The sequence below is a fragment of the Rhinolophus ferrumequinum genome, chromosome 7, assembly GCF_004115265.2.
Source record: "Rhinolophus ferrumequinum isolate MPI-CBG mRhiFer1 chromosome 7, mRhiFer1_v1.p, whole genome shotgun sequence".
NCBI lineage: Eukaryota > Metazoa > Chordata > Mammalia > Chiroptera > Rhinolophidae > Rhinolophus > Rhinolophus ferrumequinum.
Genome location: NC_046290.1, coordinates 28406936 through 28432370, shown reverse-complemented (window position 1 = coordinate 28432370; position 25435 = coordinate 28406936). Strand labels below are relative to the sequence as shown.

The window sequence follows — 25435 nt, the reverse complement described above, 5'->3', positions numbered from 1 at the left end:
CCATCACTGGTTGTACTTACTATAAATCATGATACTATTTTTCACTCTTAAACACCAATTACACAATTGGTGTTTGAAATTTTGCCAGATTTCTATCTTCTTTGATGCCACTTGTTCTTATAAGCTTCTCAAAACGTTTCTTTTTTAAACAAACATTTAACAAAATGGTTCAAAATCACTGAGAATCATCGATCACTGTTTGAATTTAGTGTTCCATTGCCAAGTTTAATGTGCAAGTGAGAAAGTTGACATGTTTTCATCTCTCAGATCACTTAATGATGGAATCATTTTTTTTTTTTTACAGTGGGATTTTTTTTTTTAATTTATTGGGGTGACAATTGTTAGTGAAATTACATAGATTTCAGGTGTACAATTCTGTATTACATCATCTATATATCCCATTGTGTGTTCACCACCCAGAGTCAGTTCTCCTTCCATCACCATATATTTGATCCCCCTTACCCTCATCTCCCACCCCCCACACCCCTTACCCTCTGGTAACCACTAAACTATTGTCTGTGTCTATGAGTTTTTATTTCTCATTTGTTTGTCTTGTCCTTTTGTTGTTTTTGGTTTATATACCACATATCAGTGAAATCATATGGTTCTCTGCTTTTTCTGTCTGACTTATTTCGCTTAGCATTATACTCTCAAGATCCATCCATGTTGTCACAAATGGTCCTATATCATCTTTTCTTACTGCTGAATAGTATTCCATTGTGTATATATACCACAACTTCTTTATCCATTCATCTATTGAAGGACATTTTGGTTGTTTCCATGTCTTGGCCACCGTAAACAAAGCTGCAATGAACATTGGAGCACATGTGTCTTTATGTATAAATGTTTTCAGATTTTTTGGTTAGATACCCAGAGGAGGGATTCCTGGGTCATATGGTAATTCTATTCGTAATTTTTTGAGGAACCTCCACACTGCCTTCCATAACGGCTGCACCAGTCTGCATTCCCACCAACAGTGTATGAGGGTTCCTTTTTCTCCACAGTCTCTCCAACACTTGTTACTATTTGTCTTGTTGATGATAGCCGTTCTGACTGGGGTGAGGTGATATCTCATCGTGGTTTTTATTTGCATTTCTCTGATGATTAGTGATGTTGAGCATTTTTTCATATGTCTATTTGCCATTTGTATGTCCTCTTTGGAGAAATGTCTCTTCAAGTCCTCTGCCCATTTTTCAATTGGGTTGTTTGGTTTTTTGTTGTTGAGTTTCATGAGTTCCTTGTATATTTTGGATATTAGCCCCTTATCGGAGGCACTGTCTGCAAAAATCTTCTCCCATTCAGTTGGTTGCCTCTTTATTTTGATGGTTTCTTTTGCTGTGCAGAAGCTTTTAAGTTTCATATAGTCCCATTCGTTTATTTTAGCTTTTACTTCCATTGCCTTTGGAGTCAAATTCATAAAATGCTCTTTGAACCCAAGGTCCATAAGTTTAGTACCTATGTTTTCTTCTATGCAGTTTATTGTGTCAGGTCTTATGCTTAAGTCTTTGATCCATTTTGAATTAATTTTGTTTGTTACATGGTGACAGATAGCAGTCCAGTTTCATTCTTTTGCACATGGCTATCCAATTCTCCTAGCACCATTATTGAAGAGGCTGTCTTTCCTCCATTGTATGTTTTTAGCTTCTTTGTCAAAAATTATCTGTCCATATTTATGTGGTTTTTTTTCTGGGTTCTCACTTCTATTGATGGAATCATTTCTAATAACCCATTTGAAAATCTTGCTATAGATTAATTTTCTCCCAAAAGCAGTTACGTGGTCACCATTTCATCAGCTATGATAGATTTTCATTTTTAACCTTTTAATGTGTCTGATGAAGAACTTGTACTGGGGTAGAAGTGACAGCTCTGCTACTTCCTTATTGTTGACTTGTACTTGTATTATTAGTATGATTGTTAATCTGTGTTTTATTTCTTAAAGCTGCTTGTCCATTTTGAAAGGATTTGTTTGATTGTAAGTAGCTAATATATAAACCCAGGCACGTGTAAACTGTACCACATATCAGTGCACTGAGACTCAAGAAAAAAATAAAGATGCAGCAGTTCAGTTTTAGAACTCTCATTCTCCTCGGGAGAAGAGAAATCTTGTGTATCATAAATGATGCATAACTGACACACAGAGAGAGTAAGGAATAAATTCCATTATTAAATATTCGTCATACTATTTGTCTTGGTTTTTAGATAAATAGAAATTCCAATGTTTTCTTTCTGCATCTCAATGGATCATCTTTTACACAGCCCATATACCCCTACTGAAAAGATTGATGGATGGGAGTAAAGGGAGGTATCATTTCTCTTACAGTAGCTGAAGAAACTTAAGCCTAGAGGATAACTCATTCACCAAGTGAATGAGTTATCCTCTAGGCTTAAGAGTAAATGTCTAACTATTACATTGTTAGCAATATTATCAGTAATATTATCAGGACACCATGTCTGTCTAGTGTCTTCTTTCTGCTATCCTCGATGCTGTCATAATTTTCAGGCTGGAAGCAAGAAGTCTGCAATAAATTCTAGCATACATGCAGACTTATCAACAGCCAGAAGAATACAGTCCATCTTTAGTTTTGGGAGCACGGGAGATTATTCCAGAAACCTCCCATTGGAGCTAAGGTATGATTAGCTTCCCCTGAGGTATGTGGTTGGATGAAGAATGAATGTCGGAAAAAAAATCACGTTTTTATTAAGAAAGAGAGGATACAGTTTCTGGGGAGCCAACCATTTGTAACCACTTTGTAGCCTAAATAAGGAAATTAACCATACAATCTTGACAGTCAAATGGATGAAAAGAGGTGAAAGACAGGTAGTTCACATCTATCACTTTGCCCAAACCAATGCCTATAGAAGCTTTGGAAAAATGAAATCAGTGAATCACTATTTCTTTCCGAGAGACACCATGGAATATCCATTTTCAGGAATAGCTACTTAAAAATTAGTACTACCACATTTTTGCAAAGATGGTATTCTTGACTACTGGTCAATATTTTATATCCTTTTACAAAAAAATAATATATTCATTATTGACTTTTTGGAATTTCAAAATATTTAACTTCAATTTCTGGTAGATGCTTTATTTAAACAAAATCCTGAAAAGAGTTAGATGAAATACCATTTAAAACCTAATAATAGGACTGTAAATAATTATGACTGTTCTTTAAATGCAGTTAAGTTTTAAATGACATATTCTTTAAATGCAGTTAAGTGTTATATTTAGTCACAGAGAAGAGAAAAGTTGTTCTGATCATCAGCATTTAAGTTGGAAAATGAAAGCCCAAGCCAGGTGTGGGATGGGGACAAAACACTGGGAAAAAGTGACCAGAATGCTAGTACCAAGTAAAGGGAATATTTATGGGAAAGAAGCCTGCAGGAATAAGCCAGAAGAAAAGGCATTGGAGATGGTATGATTCCCCATCTATTATCCTTCTTAATCTCCAGAACAGCTTTTAGTGGCATATTGATATGGAAAATGAATCCTTTCTGTACTACTCTTGCTTTTTGACAATGTAACTGTGAAGTCTTCTAATACAATTTTTATATTTGTTTCTTTAACACTTGAGGAAATATTTTAAGGGAAAGCAATGGGAGAAAACAAACAATAGTAATTCTTAAAAAAAGATAAATCTCAATTAGAACATTATAAAGACAGTAAGGAATAACATGCTAAATCAAATAAATTGCATATAAGATCACTATTATATCTTACTTACATATGTAAAGTACTTTATGATAAAAGGAAAAGACTAAGATGAGAAATTCTTGTTTGATGTAAGTTTTACGTTGGAGGGGAACTTGAAGGCAATTTACTTTAATCTCTAATATGGTAGAGGAAAACCCCTGTAGCTGAATCAGAACAGGATAAAACACTTGGTTGCTTTGTCTGTTTTGTCCATGGTAGGCTGTTGGGTTAGCATGACTAGCGAAAATAAGATTAGCTGAATGTGCCAGCTTTATTTACACAAATGTGGCCTTAGTCTCTGATAAAAAAATCAAATGGTAAACTATCATTGGAGTTTGAATAAAATATTCATTATGTAATTACTAGTAAATACCCACCCTTCAAAACTGAACATGGGGTTAGTAAAGACCAAGAGTACTACTGAGAATAAACATACCTCTAAACATTTGAAAATATACGGGTAATTATTATGACAGATTGTAAAACCCTGATGTCCCTGTCAGAATATGACCGAATTGTTCTGTTCAGCATGACATTTCTTATTCCCTAAGAGTTGAGGAAGATATTATTAAGTAGTAAGGAATCCTTCCCTGAGCTGATGAATCTAACAAGACCAGATTAAAAGGAATTTAGTGTCAATGATCTAAAAACTCTCTATTTTTAAAGGTGCTCAAATACATCATATTTTTTTTTTTTAGATTTGATTTTTTCTAACTTACCTTTCAAATTATGTTGATATTCAATGGTCTGTTGTAGCCCCTTTATCATATTATGAAGAGTAGCACATTCTAAAATAGAAAAGATAAATTTATTTGAAGATTATTTGCTTTCATTTTGGAATTAGTCTGTCAAAGTTGAAATACTTAAAGTAAAATAATATTTAATTGACAACTATGAGATCTTAATAAAGCAACCAAGTATTTCAAAGTAAATTATATAATAGCTACTTTTTAATCACCCAGACAAGTCAAATGCAATCCAGGATTTAGTAATGAGTTTTCTAAGGCACAATAAATCCAGTCTAGTACGGATTCCCTGCAGGTGCCTTAGCAATATCTGCCCTGCATGGAAGGCACAGCGGGGACTCTCTGGGGAACTATGAGTGTATCCATGCGAGTTTTCCATGAAAGAACATCCCAAGGACAGAGAGTCAAGGTACATTGTTTTGTTCAAAGAAAGAGAGCCAGAATTGGTGAGAAGGTGTCATTTGGGATAAGATACTGCTTTACTTCCTCACCGTCCTCCAACCTGTCCTCTTAGTATGTATGCCTGAGTCCTAGGGCAAGCGAGTAGCAATAAAAGGAGTAAAAAATGTATGGAGTTACAGGGCATCAGCAACTTTGGTGCCAATGACTTCCGTCATAATGGCAGATGGAGCCTTCATTGCAAGCATTAGTGGCCTGATACACGCATACACGCTGTCAGTATATTCTTGGCTATCACCAGCAATAACTAAACCTTTGAAGGGTAGCAACAGTAGTGGAAACCTCTGTAACTTTAAGCAGTCCACTTGGCTATAAGCTCCTGGATAGCAGGGATTATTTTCTGTTTTGTTTACCATTTCTCCCTAACGTATACAGCAGTTGCAGTTCATGGTAGGTACTCCATAAATATTTGTTGAGTGATTGATTTATAGACAGGCAATATCATAGTAAGCTGAAGCAAGAAAGGGGTAAGTGGAGGAGCTCTAGCCTGAAAATAATAACATATATTGCTATTTTAAATGCTTTGCAAATATTAAATCATTTAGCCCTCTTAACCCTGTGAGGTAGGTCCTAGTATTTGCCTCACTTTACATATGAGGAAATTGACACACAGAAATTCCGTAAATTACCCAAGGTCACACTTATAACTAGCAAGTGGCAGAGCTAGAACGTGAACCCCAGCAATGTAGCACTGAAGTGTATGATTTTAACTACTTTACTGACACCAAGAGGAGGAGCTCAGGAGAACTTCTTCAGAGTAATTTGAGTAGGTTGGAAAGAGGGCAAAAACAGAACCAGAGAGAGACTCTTTGTGATAGTGCCATCACATTTTTACTATAAGGTTAGGAAACACAGATTGCACTAGCTTAAATTTACAATTATACTAGCTAAATACATAATGATGAAAACTTCAAAAAAGAATAACTTAATATTTTAAAAAGGAAATATAACTTTTAAGGTTTAAGGGCAATTTTACCTTTACGTGCTTAACTTAACAGCTAATAAATATTGAGCCTTATTCTCTTTCTTTCAGTTTTAGAGGCCCATGACCAATTTTCAGCTGGCATGCACTAGTATGACATGCTGACTAGCTGTCATTCTAATTGGGCATCTGTTTTGATGGTTAAATATTAAATACCGCATATGTATCAAATAAAAAGTTGTCTAGGTATAGTAATAGTACCATTTATTGAATATTTACTGTGTCAGGCATTACACCAAGTGCATTATAAACATTACCCCAATTAGTATTCTAAATGATGCTGAGAAGTTGATATCATTATCCTGATTTTACAAAGGTAGGGAGTCATCCATAGAGGTCTGGTTACTTGCCAAAGATTCCACAGTTAGTACATGGAAGATATAGGCTAGAACACAGGTTTTCAGAATCCTGTGCTCTTAATCTGCTTATCCAATACTTCCTCAGGAATTGTAGGATATGCTGAGGCAACCACGAAACTTGGAGTCAGAGGAACTAGATTAGAGTTTCCCCTTCTTACTTTCAAGCTATGACACCCTGGGTAAGCTACTTAACCTATTTGAGCTTTATGTTCTTCCTCTGCAAAATAAAAGTACGGGTAATACCCATCCTATCTCACATACGAGACTATTCTTATATATAAGACTGCTCTGAAAACCAAATGAGAAAATATTCTTTGTAAATTCACTCACAAATATTTAACTTGTTATTGTTGATGTTATTCTCTCTCTCCTTTGTGTCCCACAACTTGTGTATATCTCTTTTCTCCATTTATCACATTGCATTGTAGTTATTTGTGGTTTTTCCCCGCTAGATAGTGAACTCCTTCAGGTAAAGATGATATCTTTTTTATTTTGATATTCCTTGCATCTAACATGGTGACTGTTTCATAGGTGTTCAATAGTTCTTTTATTAATATTTACTGACTAAACAAAAGAACCACTACTGTGAAGGGAGAATGCAAAAGGTCATCCTCAGTGAGAAGTCCTGCACTCAGTATGCACATACAGTAGTAGAAATTATTTTGCAGAAGTTAAAAGCTTAATGCAGTTAGAAGGCTCTAGTATTTTGGTTTTTCACTTCTCCCAACAGCCTTCTGTCATTCCCCCCACCTACTCTCAGACAAAGTTCCTACCATCCTTCACATTTTCTCTTTTGCTAGTTCCCAGTAATAGAATGATGGTTAAATTACATTTGACATTACCTACTTCTTGTATGTTACTATGTCAGCTCCTACAATTGAAAAATTAAGGGAGTGTAAACTGAGTCCTCAGTTGTCTTTTAGAGGATGAATCCAGCAATTCATGAAGTATGGTATCTGAAGGTACCTCAGTCAGTAATCAGCAAATTGAAAAGTCCTGAAACTGAAAGTATACTCAATGTTTCAAAAATATGTATTTTCACAATTTGAACACAAGGTGGCTCTCCCAACACAATTTTTTTTTTTTTTTTTTTTTTTTTAAACAAAGGAAACTGGCTCAACAAGGAATTGTTCCTAAGGTAGAATACCATTCATTATTTTAGAATAATGGCTTCAATTTTCTTTGCAAGCATTATCATTTCTATTAAACTTTGAAATTTAATTTGAAGAATACTACTATCCTATTCAATTCTTAAAAACTAGAGCTCAGAATACAAAGCTACCTCTTATACTATATAATTTAGTAAATCAATGATTATTTTGAGCTCAAATTTAGGCTCTACCATTAACTAGCAATTTGGGCATAATATCTGTTTCATAAAGCAGTTGGAAATGTTAAATACAACTATAAATGAAAAGAATTTATATTCTCAGTATTAATATTATTTACCATCTTGCACTGGCAAAGAAACTCTTTATCTGGTCTATCAAGATCTCATTCTTTATTGTAGAACAAATTCAATCATATATATACAGTTTGTTCTTCCTCTCTAAGTGAATTAGTACATACTTGGCTCTGTAAGTTGTCATTCTTGCTTTTTCTTCTGCTATGTATCGTCCAGCAAAACGGCAATTAGATTTAGAATAAGTAGAATTGGATTTTTAAAAAGAATTCAATTATTTTTTTTCAAATATGAGTATAAAATACACACGAAACATTAAGTATAGGGAAAAGTGACTGTCTCTGCCCCCAAACTAACCAGTTTCCCTGCCTCCCAAAGTAAACACCTGAGAGCACAGCACATTTCTTAGTAAGCAGCACCTCATTGCATGGAGCCCAGGCTCCCAGGCTCCCTGCCAGGCGCCTGGCTACAGAGAAGGCACAGACTGAGGGCACAGCTGGGAAGGTGGCCACTGGGAGCTGAGTGACACACTTGGCATGGGTGGCAAAGAAGTGAGGGGAGAGTGTCAGACTGATTCTTGGACTTGCCATATCTTAGCTGAGTGGCCTTACACAGATTATTTAACTTCTTGTCTACTTGTATGTTTCTTCATTACTGAGGTAGAGTAATAATGCCAGTCCTATCTGTCTTTCAGGGCTATCTTAAGGGTAAAATGAAATGATAGCCTGGAAAGTACTATGTGAATTTAAAATATTTTACAAATATATGGGGCAGTATTAATAACCTGTTGTATCAAAAAGCATTCTCATTAGACTTAGTATTTCTTCAGGCAGCAAAGAACTAACCTTCTTTAAGTGAGACCTCCTTTGTTTGCATTCCTTTTAATAAGTAGTTAGTTTTTTCCAACTGAATATCCAGTATATTGTTCTTTCCACTAATTTCTATCATTTTCTGTAAAAGAAACAATATACATTATTGCCAAATCAATGCTGCTATTTTTATTTTTTTTTACCTATGTCTGTAAGACTAATAAAAATACAAAACACTTAATACCTGGATGTCTAATAATTAAACCTGACATATATTTTTAAATAAGCCGACTTCCTAATTTACTTTTAATTTTACAAGTCCCATGGTAAAAATTAAAAGTTATGAAAAGTTATGAAAATTAAAAATACTACATAACTTGAACCCCCTTCTTTCCAACTATTCAACCCTCCGTTCTATTGTTAATAATTCCTTATATATGTTTCCAAAATATTTTATGATTATACAACTATAGGAAAGGATCATACTATACTCTTATCTGCACCTTGAATGTTCAACTTAGTACTATTATCTTGGAGATAATGTCATATAAGCATGTATAGGTCTACCTCATTCTTTTTAACGGCTGCATTGAATTTCATTTATGAATATTCTACAATTTATTTAACTATTAACTAGTCTCCTAGTGAGGAAAATTTGTGCTGTTTCTACTTTTTTTGCTATTGTAGACAATGAATAAACATTGTTGAACATATCTCTTTGGTATGTTTGTGAATAGTATAACAGCTGCCACACACCCTTCAAATGCCTTTAAAAATCATCAATTCATGACCAGTCTTGTATCATAAAGTGGATCTGTATCTCTAACCTCTTCCCTATTGTCAACATTTCTACATTTATCTCAAAGCAACCTTCTGACATTATATTACCTTGTACATAAATATTACCATTTATAAGTATCTCTAAGAGATAAGACTCTTAAAAATACAATCACAATACCATTACCACATCAAAAAATGAACAATATTTCTTATTTAAAATGTTTAAGAATGTGATAGATATTTCCAAATTAATCTCTGAAAACTGTTCCAATTCCTTTCCCATCTACTGTGCTAAATCTTTTTCTCTTTTCTCTTATTTTGGTAAGCATCACTTGGTTAAGAAAACCTAAGCTCATTGTTTTCAAAAAGCTCATAATGTTACCTCAAAATAACCATCATAATGAAAATTCTTTTATTATGGCAATACTACACTGTGCAGATAAAAAAATAGAGAAAAATGATAAGAAAAGGAGAGAAAATAGAGGTAGGTATTATTTCCCCTCCCACTTCTGCTTCACAAAAAAAATCTTTAATTTATCCATCTACATTTTCTCAACAGCTATTCATAGTCCTCTCTGAGGCACAGGAGGGGGAAAAAACCTAATATATGCTTTTAGATTTTGTCTACCATGTAATTTGTCCAGAGTTAGGGAGGGAGGACTTCAAATAGGTCTGCTTAGGTAAAAGAGAAGGAAAGGGCAACAGATAAAATTGGAAAGACTAAAAAAAAAATTTAGAGTTAGTCATAATGATAAGAGATTGAGGACTGAGTCTACTTCAATTTTTTGAAACCATTCCTGAGTTTATGGACATCTTGGACACTTAAGTATGTACTTTCATACTAAGTTTAGCAAAAGTATATCATTTATTTGTTCCCTTGCCCAAGAAACATTTTGATGCATTAGTACAAATAAGTCCAAACCAGGTATATTTTAAATACAGATTTTTAAAATGAGAAAGGGCTTACCAAAGTACATTTCCATTACCTTTATCCTGCTCATTTTTTGGGGGTACATTTTTCTTTCTTCCCAGCTCCTTCCATTGGCCAAAATCTGTTCCACTTTTCACTATATACTACAACTGTTTGATATATTTACATACCTTTTCTATCTGTGAGAAGTCATTTATAAGTTTGTCAAGATTCACACTGCTAATCTTTTTCATACATCCTTCGCTGCTTTGATTCATGTCTAAAGTAGCAGACAATAGTGTTAAAAACAAACAAACAAAATCTAAAGCACTATAATAATAGTAATAACTCAAATGCTGAAGTTCTGTACTCCATTCATAGAGCACCTCCTAAAGCTCCATTACACTCAGAGAATTTTTGTTATACCATTATTAACAACAGTCAAATGCATTAAGCCTTCTCCACTACTCTTCACTCCCACCCCAGCTGAGTTTTCTCTAAACAAATCTAAAATTAGTGCAATGTTATGTGCATATGTAAAAATTATTTGTCCCTACTATACAAAAATACTAATTTTGCTACTGTTCAACACTCATCTACTTGCCATCAGTATGGCTGGACTTAAAATTACCAAATCTGATGAATGATCTTTAAATAAAGGTATTCTCTATTTAAAATATTTGTTTAACTACCATGCCACAGATGTTGTTTTGCTGTATTTCCTGTTACTGTGCTTATCGCTGTGGATTGAATTGTGCCCCCCAACCCCAAACCCCAAAGTGACTGTATTTGGAGATAGGGTCTTCAGGAGATAATTAAGGTTAAATGAGGTCATACCGGTGGGGCCCTTATCCAATAGGACGGTGGCATTGTGAGAAGAGGAAGACTAGGCATTTCTATACACTCTAAGAAAGGACTAGCCTTGCAGCCCTGTCTCTGCCATTCATTAAAGAAGAAAAAAAAAAAAGGAAGAAAAAGGAAGAGAGAGAGATCTTGCTCTCTTTCTCCATGTGCTCATACTGAGGAAAGGCCATCTGGGTGGGATAGAAGGTGGCAGGAAACCCAGGTGTCCTCTTAATGGGCCTGCACTCAGATTCTCTCACTCCCAGGCACTCACCTTGGGCTCCAGAGGAGGGACAGTAACTTGAGAGGTGTCGGAGACACAGGGGGGGCAGACTAAGTATTTGGCTTCAGACCGAGGGCTAGAGGATAGTCAGCATTTTCCCTGAGTGGGGTCCTGCTCCTGTGTAGCTGGACCATCTTTCCTGTGTTGAGCCCTCCCCCGTACTTACGGCTAAATCTGAATCTGATTGGTCTGATGAGATCTGAAGCTCTGCCCTGCTGACTCACTGGGACTCTGCCCTATCCAACTCCCCCAACACCAGAGGCACTTTCTCCAAGAGCAATCAGCCCTGCCTGCATTGCCCTCTTTCTTAGAAAACTATCAGAGTCCGGCAGACCCAAGGAGAGCAGTGACTGGCCTCAGTGTGCTGAGACTTTTGCTGAGTAGCTTCAGGCTCAGCACTGGCAAACTAGAATTTATATTAACTTGGTGAACACAACTCTTCCCACTCTAGTGACTTCCTCAGACCCTGCTTCACCCAATTTGCATACTGCACGAGGCTTTATCAGTGGCTGAAACTTATGCAAGCTGGCAGGTGGCAGCAGGCCTCAGGATGTCCTGGCATTTTGTGGAACTCCCCCAGGCCTGGTACTGGTAGCAGACATTCTGTTTGCAACATGGCCTCTCCAACATGCCTCAAGGGTTAGCACAAGCAGCGAACAACTGAGGATCACCTTATAGCTCTTACCAGGTTGTCCTTGGCTGGTCACAGGCAGTGGGTGATCTGGGCCTGTACCAGAGCCCTTGCAAGAGGCTCTAGAACCAACATACTTGGAGGTTGGCTTCAGACCACAGCAGAGCACTGCCCAATTAGCCCCACAAGTGGCATATCTAAAGGATGGTTTCAACAGACACCAGAGCCTGCTGGGGTGAATCCCACACAGTGGGGTAAGCCCCACACACAGTAGCCTGTAAGCTATGGATGTGGCAAAACCCCACAGCCAATCAGCCTGAGGGTAAATCCCACCCACTGATGTGCCAATAGCAACCAAGGCTAAACTATAACAGGAGGGCACACACAACCCACACAAGGGACACTCTTGCAGCACCCGGTGCAGGTGATGAGGGAGACTGTACGACTGGGCCCCACAGGGCACGTGCTATATAAGGCCACCTAGCGAAGACTGGGGGACATAGCAGATCTACCTATTACATAGAAACAAAAGGAGAGGCAGCCAAAATGAGGAAACCAAGAAATGTATCCCAAATGAAAGAACAAGAGAAAACTTCAGAAAAAGAACTAAACAAAATGGAGGCAAGCAACCTACCAGATACAGAGTTCAAAACAATGGTTACAAGGATGCTCAAGGAACTCAGTGAGAACTTCAAAAAAAGATAGCAAGGCTAAAAAAGGACATAGAAACCATAAAAAAAGAACCAGCCAGAAGTGAAGAATACAATAACTGAAATGAAGAATGCACTTGAAGGAATCACCAGCAGACTAGATGAAGCAGAGGATAGAATCAACAATTTGGGCTCCTCCTCCTCCTCCTCCCGGCTCATCCTTCACTGGCCTCCAGCTCCTGGGAGGAAAACAATCCCTGGTGAAGGAGCTGCGGCACTCCCTCCTCCCCTAAGAGTGGAAAATGAACCAATCTCAGAAAAAGAATGTACCATCACAGGAACAAGTATCATTCCAAGATGTATGTGTGGACTTCACCCAGGAAGAGTAGTATCTGTTTGATCCTACTCAGAAGATACTACACAGAGATGTAATGCTGGAAAATTACAACCACCTTGTCACAATAGGGTATTGTATTACTAAACCAAACGTGATCATCAAGATAGAACAAGGAGAAGAGCCCTAGATATTAGAACAAGGATTCCCAAGCCAGTGCCGCCTGGAAGTAGGACCATCCTAGAATTTGTATGGAACCATAAAAGACCCCGAATAGCCATGGCCATTTTGAGAAAGAACAAAGTTGGAAGTATCGTGCAATCTGATATTAAACTCTAATACAAAGCTATAGCAATCAAAACCACATGGTATTGACAGCAAAACAGACATATAGATCAATGAAACAGAATACAGAGCCCAGAAATAAACCCACATGTATATGGTCCTTTAATCTATGACAAAGGAGGAAAGAATACACAATGGGGTAAAGATAGTCTATTCAATAAATGATGTAGGGGAAACTGGCAGACACGTGTTAAAAAAGAAGAATGAAATTGGACCACTTTACACCATATACAAGAATAAACCCAAAATGAATTAAAAACTTAAAAGTCATACCCAAATTCATAAAACTCCTAGAAGAAAACGTGAGCAGTAAACTCACTGACATTGTTAGTAAATTTTTTTCTGATATATCTCTTCAGGCAAGGGAAACAAAAGGAAAAATAAACAAATGGGACTACATCAAACTAAAAAGTTTTTGCACAGCAAAAGAAACCACCAAAATGAAAAGAAAACCTGAATGGGAGAAGATATTCACCAATGATACATCTGATAAGGGGTTTATATTAAAAATTTATAAAGAACTCATACAATGGAATATTAGTTTGCCATAAAAAGAATGAAATCTTACTATTTGTGAAAACATGGATGGACCTAGAGGGTACTATGCTAAGTGGAATAAGTCAGACTAAGAAAGACATATCATATGATCTTATGTGTGGAATCTAAAGTACAAGATAAACAAACAAAATAGAAACAGACCTGGGGCGGCTGGATGACTCAGTTGGTTAGAGCGTGAGCTCTAAACAACAGGGTTGTTGGTTTGATTCCCACATGGGCCAGCGAGCTGCGCCCTCCACAACTAGACTGGAGACAGCGAGCTGCCACTGAGCTGCTGGAGGGGTAGCTGGATGGCTCAGTTGGTTAGAGTGTGAGCTCTGAACAACAAGGTTGCCGGTTCAATTCCTGCATGGGATGATGGGTTGTGCCCCCTGCAACTAAAGATTGAAAATGGCAACTGGACTTGGAGCTGAGCTTCGCCCTCCACAACTAGATTGAAGGACAACGACTTAGAGAAACACACTGTTTTCCCAATATTCCCCAACAAAAAAAATTAGGAAAAAAAAAAGTACCAGTTATAAAACTGAAAAAAGAAAGAAACAGACTCATAGATACAGAGAACAAACTGATGGTTGCCAGATAGGAGGGGGTTTGTCAGGTTGGGTGAAAAAGGTGAACAGATTAAGAAGTACGAATTTGTAATTATTAAATAGTCATGGGGATGTAAAGTACAGCATAGGGAATATAGTCAATAATATTGCAATAACTGTTTAGTGCTAGATGGAAAAGACTAATTTGGGGTATCACTTTGTAAATTATGTAAATGTCTAACCACTATGCTGAAACTAATATAAAATAACATTAAATGTCAACTGTAATTGAAAAGTTAAAAAAATGAAAAAAAAACAAACAAAACAATTTGGAAGACAAGGTAGCAGAAAACACCCAATTGGAACAGCAAAAAGAAAAAAAGAATCCAAAAAAATTAGGATAGTTTAAGAGACCTCTGGGACAATATCAAGCATAACAACATTTGCATCATAGGGTATCAGAAGGAGAAGAGAGAAAGCAAGGGATTGAGAACCTATATGAAGAAATAATCACTGAAAACTTTCCTAACCTGACAAAGGAAAGAGACATACAAGTGCAGGAAGTACAGAGAGTCCCAAACAAGATGAACCCAAACAGGCCCACACCAAGACACAGTATATTAGGTTGGTGCAAAAGTAATCACAGCTAATTTAAGAAATGACTTAAGAAATGATCCCCCCTAAGAAATTTTTAATTTCTTATTAAAAATAAGAAATTATTTTTAACCTTTTAAACTGCAATTACATTTGCACCAACCTAGTTAGAATGGCAAAGGTTAAAGCCAAAAAGAGAATCCTAAAAGCAGCAAGAAAAAGGCAACTAGTAACGTATAAGGGAGCTCCCATAAGATTGTCAGCTGATTTCTCAACAGAAACTTTGCCAGCCAGAAGGGATTGGCACAAAATAGTCAATGTGATGAAAAGCAAGGACCTACAACCAAGATTACTCTACCCAGTAAAGCTATCATTTAGAATCGAAGGACAGACAGTAAAAGCTTCCCAGACAAGGAAAAGCTAAAGGAGTTAGTTCATCACCAAACCAGTATTACAAGGAATGTTAGAGGGACTTTTTAAGACAGAAAAATACAATGATCAAAATTGTGAATAATAAAATGGCAATAGTTACATATCTATCAACAATTATTTTCAGTGTAAATGGATTAAATGTTCCACTCAAAAGACATAGAGGAATGAATGGATAAGAAAACAAGACCCTTACATATGCTGCCTCCAAGAGACTCACTTCAGATTGAAAGACATACACAGATGGAGTGTAAAGGGATGGAAAAAGATATTTCACAAAAATGGAAATGAAAAAAAAAAAACAAAAAAAAGCTAGGGTAGCAATACTTATACCAGGCAAAATAGACTTTAAAACAAAGGCTATAACAAGAGATAAAGAAGGACCCAGTAATCCCACTTCAGGGTATTTATCTGAAGAAACCCAAATGCCACTTCCAGGGGATGTGTGCATCCATATGTTCATTACAGCATTGTTTACTACAGCCAAGATGTAGAGGCAGTTTGGGTGTCTATCAATGGATGAGTGGATAAAGAGGAGGTGGTATGTATATATACAAAGGAATATTGCTCAGCCATGGAAGGGAATGGGTTCTTTTCGTCTGAAGTGACACGGGTGGACCCGGAGGAAATTGTGCTGAGAGGAGTGTCAGACAAAGACAGATGCAAATGAGATATCGCTTACATGTGGAATTTAAAGAACAAAATAAGCAAACAAAACAGAGAGAAACTCATAGATACAAAGAACATTTTGATGGGAATGAGTGAAAAAGGGGAAGAGATTAAGAAGTGCAAATTGGTTGTTACACAGTAGTTATGGAGCTATAGGGTATAGCATAAGGAATATAGTCAATAATATTGTAGTGACTACTTATGGTGTCAGATGGGTACTAGATTTGTTGGAGTGATAGATGAGAGGGAGTTGGGGGCTGGGTGAAAAAGGTGAAGCGATTGAAAAATAGAAATTGGTAGTTACAAAATAGTCATGGGGATATCAAGCAAAGCACAGGGAATATAGTCAATCATGTGGTAATAATTATGTATAGTGTAGGTGAGTACAAGACTAGTCAGGGGGATCATTTCTTAAGTTAAATAAATGTCTAACTACTATGCTGTACACCTGAAATTAATATAAAATAATATTGAATGTCAACTGTAATTGAAAAATTAAAGAAGGGGGAAAAGATGAAGGGGAATAAGAGATTCAAATCTCCAGGTATAAAATAAATAAGTCATGCAGATGTAATGTACAGCATAGGGAATATAGTAAAAAATATTGTGATAGCATAGTATGGTGTCAGATGGTTGCTGGACTTATGGTGATCACTTCTTTAGGTATATAAATGTTGAATAACTGTGGTGCACCCCTGAAACTAATCTAATGTTGTATGTTAGCTATATTTTAATAAAAATACTAAAAGAATAAAATAAAATGAGAAAAAAGTAAGTAGATCTGAAGGTTTTCAGACTTTTTAAAGATTTAATTACATCTTATTGCATATTTTAATAAAAATAAAAGTTATTTGCAATTCCTAAAAAAAAAAAAAAAGAAAGAAAGAAATCGAGCAAGGATGGAGAAACTGACTTTTGCAAAGCAGCCAGCATTTATATTTGAGGGTGGGAGAGTTTCTAGAAGAATCAGGATTAATACAATATAAATGTATGAGGCCCTTGTCTTTAGACTTTTAACTAGCAAAGGGGAAGGAGAAAATATGAATTTGAAATTTAGGTATTCTAGTTGAGAAAAGAGCATGTGACACTGCATGACGTGTGAAAGTGGCAGTGGCAACTAGTCCAAAGTAAAAGGTAAGTAAAATTCCCAAAGTAATTACTCAAAGTAATTTTTTGGGGGGGTCATATCACTGTTTAAAATGAGGTGCACCATTGCTTGACAATTTGTTACTTCATAAAGAAATCCCATTTCCTTCTTTTTTATTACATTACTTTAACAACTATTAGTGGTTTTTAAATCTGAGAGAATTTTAGCTGCACATTTTCAGTTTATCGAAATATTAACATACACAAGTAAAACTCTATATAAAATCCCTTAAATAATTAAAACTTGATCCTTAAGGCAGGAGAATAATTGTAATAGCATCCCATAATAAATATAGCAAAATTCCTTGTGGGGTAAAATTAAAAACCATCACTATTTGATATACTGTTATTGTTTAGTAGAACTATAAGATAATCTAAAGTAGTTAATGCAAAACCCGCCCTCCTTTTTCTTCCTTTTTGGTTTCAATAAAAAAAGGTTTTACTAGGGTTTTGTCTCAGAACGTGGCTCCTGAACTAACTTCATTTTAATTTGAGCTTAATTTTCTTCCAGTTGCTTTCCCCTAATGAGACCTTTGGAGTGTTTTTCCTTGTAAAACCGTCATTAATATTTGCTGGCTGTTACTGCATGCTATCCTTTTGTCCCACTGGCCAAGCCATCTAACTCATTTCTAGGTATCTTCATTGCCCCCCCTCCAATTTCCTAGGTCAAGATTGCTTCAGTGGATACGGTCTCGCCCAGTGAACTTGATGACAAGCCGGTTATTCAGTGCTTGTCAAATTCTTTGGTAAGAAGCAGAGACTGACTTGTGACCTTCACAGCTCAGCTTCGACTATCCCCACAGGTGGGTGACAGCCCATTTCTTTCTTTGGGCTTTCTCCTCGACCCTCAGCCCGCCCTCAGCGCCCTGAGGACAGGCTCGGATTACCTCTTCTTTCCCCCTCCACACTGCCCTCCATGAATTCACTATCAGTCCTGAAAGTGGGGCTCCTGGCTCCCTCCAACAGCATTCCGGTGTCATTAGGAGCTCACCTCAAATGCAAGATGAGCACCACAGGCATGAGAGAAGTGGCTGGGAAAAACCCTGTTCCGACCCAGGAGACTGTGAGGGGGTGTGGAGAAAAGAATATTCACGGCAAAAATGGGAATTTCGAATGCGCGGAAAAAGGGTCCGGAGTGTTACCTGCTGTTCCTCACGGTTCCCTACGGTCTCCCCAGTCACGTCCTCCTGGTGCCTGGTCCGCCCCTGATTGCCTTCCCCTCTTCCGGTGGCAAGTTCCCCCAACAATGGGCCCGCCCTTCTCCTGGCCCCACCTGTGCCCTGGCCTAGTGTCCCACCTCCAGCCTTAGTTCCACAGCCCTGGCTCTGCTCACTATCTAGGTTTTTTTTGTTTTGATATTTTCATATTATTTCTAGAACATGACTCAACACCTAGTGACTGCCAGATCAATAACTATTTCCCCAACCAAAGAATAAAACATATTGGTTTAAGTTTTGTTTAGTGAGTCAGCACCATTCAATCAACAACAATCCTTATTTATCTGAGTAGCTTATAAGTAGGCTTATAAAGTCCTAGAGGCCAGGGTGGGTGGGTCAGTGAGGAGTAGGTAGGTGATGGAGACGAAAGTACATAATGTAGTCTGTGTAGTCCAGAGTCAGTTAATGGATACCATGTCCCATCTAACAGTCTTGTCTTGGTAACTTAGTGGTTAAAGGTATGGGCTGTGTGTGGATTCAAGCCCCAACTTTACCACTGGGTGATCCAGGGCAAATTCTTAATTCTACTTGCCTCAGCTTCTTTACCTGTAAAATAGACATTAATAATAATGCCTACCTGTAGAGCTGTTGTGATGATTAAACGAAATGATGCATTTTAAAACTGCTTCATGCAGTTCCTGGTGTAAAATAAGTGTTAAAAAAGTATTAATTACTATAATTTAAAAATATTGTTCAATAACAGTTTGAAAGTGTATCCACTCCCAACTTTGCCATATCTACTTTTTTTTTTTTTTTGAGTAGGAGTTGGGAGATTTATTTTTATTAATTTGGTTTTTCTATGAAATCCAAAATTTGGCAAGCAGAAAAATGTACATTGTAATAGGATAATCCATACTTTACTATTTGAAAGGTAGTATAGCACGGTGGTAAGAGAACTAGATCAAAGTGGGAAATGTGGGGTGGAGTCCCCTCTCTTGTGCTAACCAGCTAGTAAAATTGGGAAGGTTGATTATTCTTTCCAAGTCCTTTTCTTCACTTTTAAAATAAGAGAAGTGGACTAGATAACAAAGCTAAAATTTTAGAATTGTAAACTGGTCTTATGATAAAACATTAGTCATTAAAATGTTTAAAAATATCATTCTGTCATGCCATTTACCTTATTAATTTCACAAAATTCACACACACATAATATTATTATTGTTATTATTATTATTATTTTAATTTTTAAAGTTCTTTCAAGAGTTGAAGCTTGAAACTTCTGGCTATCCAAGTAAGCTTTCCTTGATATTAGTAGCAACACGTAGGGATATTGAAAGTGGCCTTTTGAATTGCTGATTCTATCCAATTAGCATATATAAAATGTTCCACGTCACTCATATCATAATAGTTACTGCAACAAGCCCATTATAAGACCCACCTGAAATGCTACCTTCTCCATGAGGCATCCACTAATCGTCAATCAGCAGTAATCTACCTTGCGTTGCTTTCTGCTTCTATTACACTTGGGACCATGCCGGCCTCTTGTGGCATTTGTTAGGACTGTTTGAATTGATTTCTCTTGGGTTGTATTGTCAGCTCCTTGGGGGAAGAAAGCTCTAATATATGGGGGTGATAAAAAATGTATACAAGTGGACACTTGGGTCAATGTTGCTCAAGCAGTAGTTTGCGTAATCAGGTGTCTGGACGCTGATGGTAACCACTTTGAGCACCTCTTGTAATTGCAGAAGTCAAACATGACTTGTATTAATCTTTTGTTATTGGTATATATTGAGTATTACAATTTTAATACAGTTTTCCTTTCTTAAAATGTGTACACATTTTTTGGCACCCGCTGTATGTAGTGCTTAGCATAGTCAGAATATATAGAAATGAACCAACACACCAGAAATAAATCAGGAAAATTGAGCTTGATTTTTCTAGTTTGAAATGAGTCACAAGCTTCTTTCAGTTTATAGATGTTAGCAATTTTTTCCCCCCAATTCCTGGTAAGTTAAAAATGTCTGTCAATGAGAAACCATATGAGTTCCCCATGATTTCATCTTTAAAAAAGGAATGTCTTTTACAGTTGTATGAAGAAAGTAATCTTAGAATCCATTAAAATACACCTTGATTTAGAAAATAAGTGCACGTGCATGTACACAACTGAAAAAAATCAGAAGCTACTAATTTATGTATGTAAGGATTTTAAGATGAACTACATATTGGTGTTTAAGTTTTACAATACCTCATTTATTAATTCATTCTAAAATATTTGTTAAGTGCTTGCAAGATACCAGCTACTGAGGGTCTAAACACCAAGAAGAGCAAGACAAATAAGATACTCTCCTTCTGCTTTGGCGTGATAGGCTCATAGCATTGTCTTTTAAGATCACCAGCAACTACTCATCTATTTTTTCAAGAAATACTTGAGCACTGACCATGTTCTGGGAACTGTGAGAACACTAGGAATAAACAGACATGGTTCCTGACCCCAGAGGATTTAAAATTTAGAGAGGGATATAGTTAATAAACAAGTAAATGACAGCTAAATAAAAATTATAATAAGTGCAAAGAAAGAAGCACAAATCCATAATATTGTTTTAAAAAGTGAATGGGAGTTGCTTTAGTTATAGTGTTCAAGGAAACTTTCTGAGCATATAAGATGAAAGTGAGACCTGAAGGGTACATCAAAGTTAGCTGTGGGCAATAGACAAATGCCAGGGTTGCCTTTTTCTTCTCCTGACACACTTCTCCCTGCTTGAATTTCTGTCTTTCTGATTCCCATATTTCGATATCTGCTTCTGAGCCATATTATCTTGCTTCAACGGCAACTTCAGTCCCAGTTCTGCGGTTCCCTGGCTCTCAGCATTACTTGCAGTAATTAGGTAAAAGATACCCTGTGCACCAAGTCTATGACTCTATGGAACTATGTTGGTTGGACTCACTCCCATCCTTCCTTCCCCATCTGGAGAGTGGAATTTGAACATGAAAGAACGTATTTGATTGGCTATAGCTCAAAGACTGGCTGAACACTGGCAAAGTATCTTCTAGCCAATTTTAGGGGGAGATGGGATCGAAAGATTTTATGACTGGACCTAGATTGTAAAAGAATATTGGAGAAAATCCAGCATCAAACCTTTCCTTAGGGATGCCAAATGTGGCTGCAAGTGCCAGGTTCTAAGCCCTCTGACCAGAACTGGCTACATAACTTGTGGGACCCTGTACAAAATGAAAATGTGGGGCTCCTGTTAAAAAATATTAAGGATTTCAGGATAGAACAGCAGAACATTAAACCAAGTGTGAGTGGGCCTTTTTATATGCAGGGCCCTGTGTTACTACGTGGGTCCCACACCCATGAAGCTGGCCCTGTCTCTGACTCCTGCATTCTCACCCCACGTTTGCCTTCTTCTACCTCCTCTGTTGTTAATTTGTGTGGCTTGGAAATTTAGGGGCTTTAATCTGTGTGGCTTGGAAGTTTAGGGGCTTTAATCTGTGTGATGGGAAAGCTCGAGATGCAGAGGTGGAGGGACGTGCAGCGCCCCCTGTTGACTGCACCAAGTCGTTGCACTCCTCCTGGGGAGAAATGCAAGCATCAACTAGAATCTTTGTACTTTGTCATTGATAGTCACGGCTTGTGTAAACAATTCTTTGAAAATAAGCCTAGAAAATACTGTCCTATGGGTTATTCAAAAGGATACGGGTGAATGTGGTTATTCCAAAAATTTCTTTGTTATGGTCAGGGGAGGAGGCTTGGTTCTTTCTGATGCTCAGGTTTGATGGAGTCAGGGAGAGCCAGGATACCAGGCAAGGGTAACATCACTAATTCAACTACTTTGTTCTTTCCCACTCAACATTCTATCTCAAAGATCTGTGCTTGGGGTAGTGATTAAAAGTGTAACCTCTCAAAGCTAGAATTCCTACCTTTAAAGTCTGGTTCTGCCACTTTTTTAGCTAGGTGATCTTGAGCAAATTATTTCATCTCTCCATATCTCAGTTTCCACATTTAGGAATACTATAATGAAAATAACAAAGGGTTGAATAAAGATGACACAGGTAAATAAAGGGCCTGACAAACAGTAAGTGGACAATTACTGTTTGCTAGTATTATTATCACTCCCTAGTAGTGCTTCAAATGTTTGCTACATTATCATCATCATCTAGTTCATTGTTTCTGACCACAGAACGGGGCTGTCACATGAATTCACCCATTCTGTTTATGTAGTCCCTTGATGATGGATAATACACAGACTCCCATTCCCTGCCACACCATGTTTCCTTATAAACCGAGTTTCTCAGAAGCACACACAAACAAACAATTCTGCCAAAGGTATCTGCTTACTCAGTTACACTAAATGATGCTAAATTGCTCTCTGGAATGGCTGTAGCAGCTTCTACTGCCACGTAATTGAGGCAGGGGCATGAAGGCCTGGACATCGTGGGATGATTCAGGACAATCTTGAAGGGCCATTCCAAATCCATTACTCTCTGGGGGGTCAGCCAAGGCTTTCTTGGGCCTGCATTGCATCTTGACTTCTTGTTCTGTCCACTCCTGCTTCCTTCTCCTTCCTATTCCCCAGACACTCCCTAACAAATATTCTACACGCTAAACTCTGCTCAGAATCCGCTTCCTAGAGAATTCAACCTGAAATTCCATGCTATTTTTCAACCAAATTTTAAAATACAAATAATTTAGTTAGATTATGTTAAATTATTTGAATGTTCAATCTCAACAAATGAATACAACACATTAAGGAGAAGGCCACCTAATTTTGTTGTACTATTGAAATGGCTGCTTTTAGGAAAATACATTTTGTTCTTTATTTTGTTCCACTTTCTCTATTTTTGAAAAATTAGTTATTTCTTCCCTGCAGCTCTATTAAAGGAAGTAAAATATTGAAGGGTAGCAACATATGCTACCCCAAAACATGCCTCTTTGGCATAAGGATTATTTGGAGCTGATTATTTTTAGAAACAAGACACAGAAAAAAGCTCTGAAAACAGAGTAAAAGTTACTTTTTTTAGTGTACTTTCCATTAGAAAGGGGTCCTGTACCAGGAAGAGAACTATTATCAGAGATACCTTTACCTGAGACACTTATCTACCTGGTAGGGCTACATTTGTTTACCAAACATTTCATTTTCTCTATTCAACTTCCCATAAATTGCCTTCCTTCTCTTTGAAGCCCTAGACCTCTATTCCTTTCCTCAGCTCAGGATGGTATATAAACCTAAATCCTCTGGCTGCCATTTCTGGGGCTCCTAAAAACATAATTAAAATTGTTTTTTCCCTCCGGTTATTCTGTTTTATGTCAATTTAATTCTTAGACCAGCCACAGAACCTAGAAGAGCAGAAGAGAAAAATTTTCCTCCCCTATGATATTCACAGCCTAAAATCTGATTTTCTGACTCTAGCAAAGATGCCTTTTTTATTAAAACTAAAATTCACTCTAAGATTCATCTGCAGGTCAATTAATTTTTTTCCGATACTGATATAAAAGGAAATAGTCCAATATTTTAGACTTAGTAAGAATTCTAGTTAGAGAACAATAGTGTAATAGAAACTAAAGATTATTAAACATCATTTTTCAGTTGAACCCATTTGAGAACCACTTAGAAATATATCTTACTGAGATATAAGTGATTTTAGGCAATTAACTTCTTAGGCTACTTTGGTGTTGTTAAAAGATAAACTGAGGCATATTAAAAATTTTAAGAGTTTATTTGAGCAAAAATCAATTCTATTGGGTAGTGCCAAATCAGAAGTAGTTAGGAGGGCTCTACCAACAAGAGCTGGGGAAAGACTTTTATGGAGAAAAGGCAAAAGCAAATCAAGGAAATTATTGATTGGCTAAAGCTTAAAGCCTAGTTGGCTGCTTGTGATTGGCTGTCCTTAGCTTTTCATTTCTTAACCTTGAGGTGTTCACAGGCTTAATCCTGGTTTGCTTCTGTAAATGCCATGGCATTAAAGCCACCTCAGTCTAATGGCCTTCTTTAATTAATTTAACAGTACAATAGGACTTGTCTTTTGCCAGCATTACGAGAACTGTGAGTCTTAATCAATAACTATACCTTTAGAGGTAAACACCAGAAAAGGGATCTTCCAGGAAATTTCAACCTGAGCCCATTTTGCCTACCAGAAATGTTTCTATACCCTTGCTTACCTGCCCAATGCTTTTTCCATGATATTACTACAAATGTAACTAGTCCCAAAATTGAGAAACCACAAGACCACAGAGGTGGAAGCTGCTAATTCTGCCTATGGATGATTGGGAAGCTTTTACAGTGAAGGTAATTCTTGCAGGTTTTAGCCTATTCTAGAAGAATAGGTAAGAGTTGTTCAGGCTGAATAAGTAAAAAGATAATATCAAGGCTTGTTGTCTTTGCAGGGAGTTCTCACTGAGAACCAGAAATCTTCAAATGGGCCAGAATCAGAAATCTTAAAATCCCGCCCTCTGGAGGTGATCCAGTGTGACAACTCTGCCTGAGGCGCTACATGGATTGAGAACACAATCAAATAAGAACTTTCCTCTTGGGCTGAGTAAGGAAATAAAAGGGGGAATACTGAAAAAGAGGCAGAGTCACAGGAATAGGGCGGGATGATTAGAGGGGAGGGATCACCAGATGAATGCCTCTGAGGAACAATAAGAATTAATTAGAGTTACTGTTGGATCAATCAGTCTTGGAGCCTGGCTATGTAGCTAACGAGGTGACTTCCTTTGCTTCTTATAAAGTTAATTTGTATGTCAGGACCCACAAAATGGATGCCGCACCAGTGGCCTGGTCCATGTCACAAATCTAAACCTAAATCAGCTTGCACTTACAGGAAACACCTGAAAGGAAACCTAACCTACGCCAATAATAATAATCTTCCAATTCAGCCCTAGCTAGCTCACCTCACCCTAGAAAATAGGACCTGCTGGCCTTATAAGGAAATTCCCAATCTCCTAGCGAATCCTGTTCTTCTAATGCTCTATAAAACTTGATCTTGCCCAAAACCCCTCTAGCAGAGTGCTCCACTGCTTGTGAGGCACTGTATTTCCTCAACCCATGGACTGTTTTCCCTTGAATAAAGGACATTAAACTCACTACTAAATTGTTCTAGTTTTGTCATTGGATATCTCTTTATTTT

The 25435-nt window shown here is 37.1% G+C and overlaps 1 protein-coding gene across 1 annotated transcript in view; it reads right to left on the bottom strand.

Moving 5' to 3' along the window:
* The window catches only part of CCDC152 (coiled-coil domain containing 152), a 35854-nt gene extending 17530 nt beyond the window's left edge, over nucleotides 1-18324 (bottom strand). The window contains exons 1-4 of the mRNA XM_033110441.1: nucleotides 18293-18324; nucleotides 10330-10418; nucleotides 8485-8590; nucleotides 4411-4479 (exon numbers count right to left, since the gene is read on the bottom strand). Coding sequence (XP_032966332.1) covers nucleotides 4411-4479; nucleotides 8485-8590; nucleotides 10330-10416 — 262 coding nt within the window. The 5' untranslated portion in view covers nucleotides 10417-10418; nucleotides 18293-18324. The remainder of the gene's footprint in view (nucleotides 1-4410; nucleotides 4480-8484; nucleotides 8591-10329; nucleotides 10419-18292) is intronic.
* Between the last annotated feature and the right edge of the window lie 7111 nt (nucleotides 18325-25435).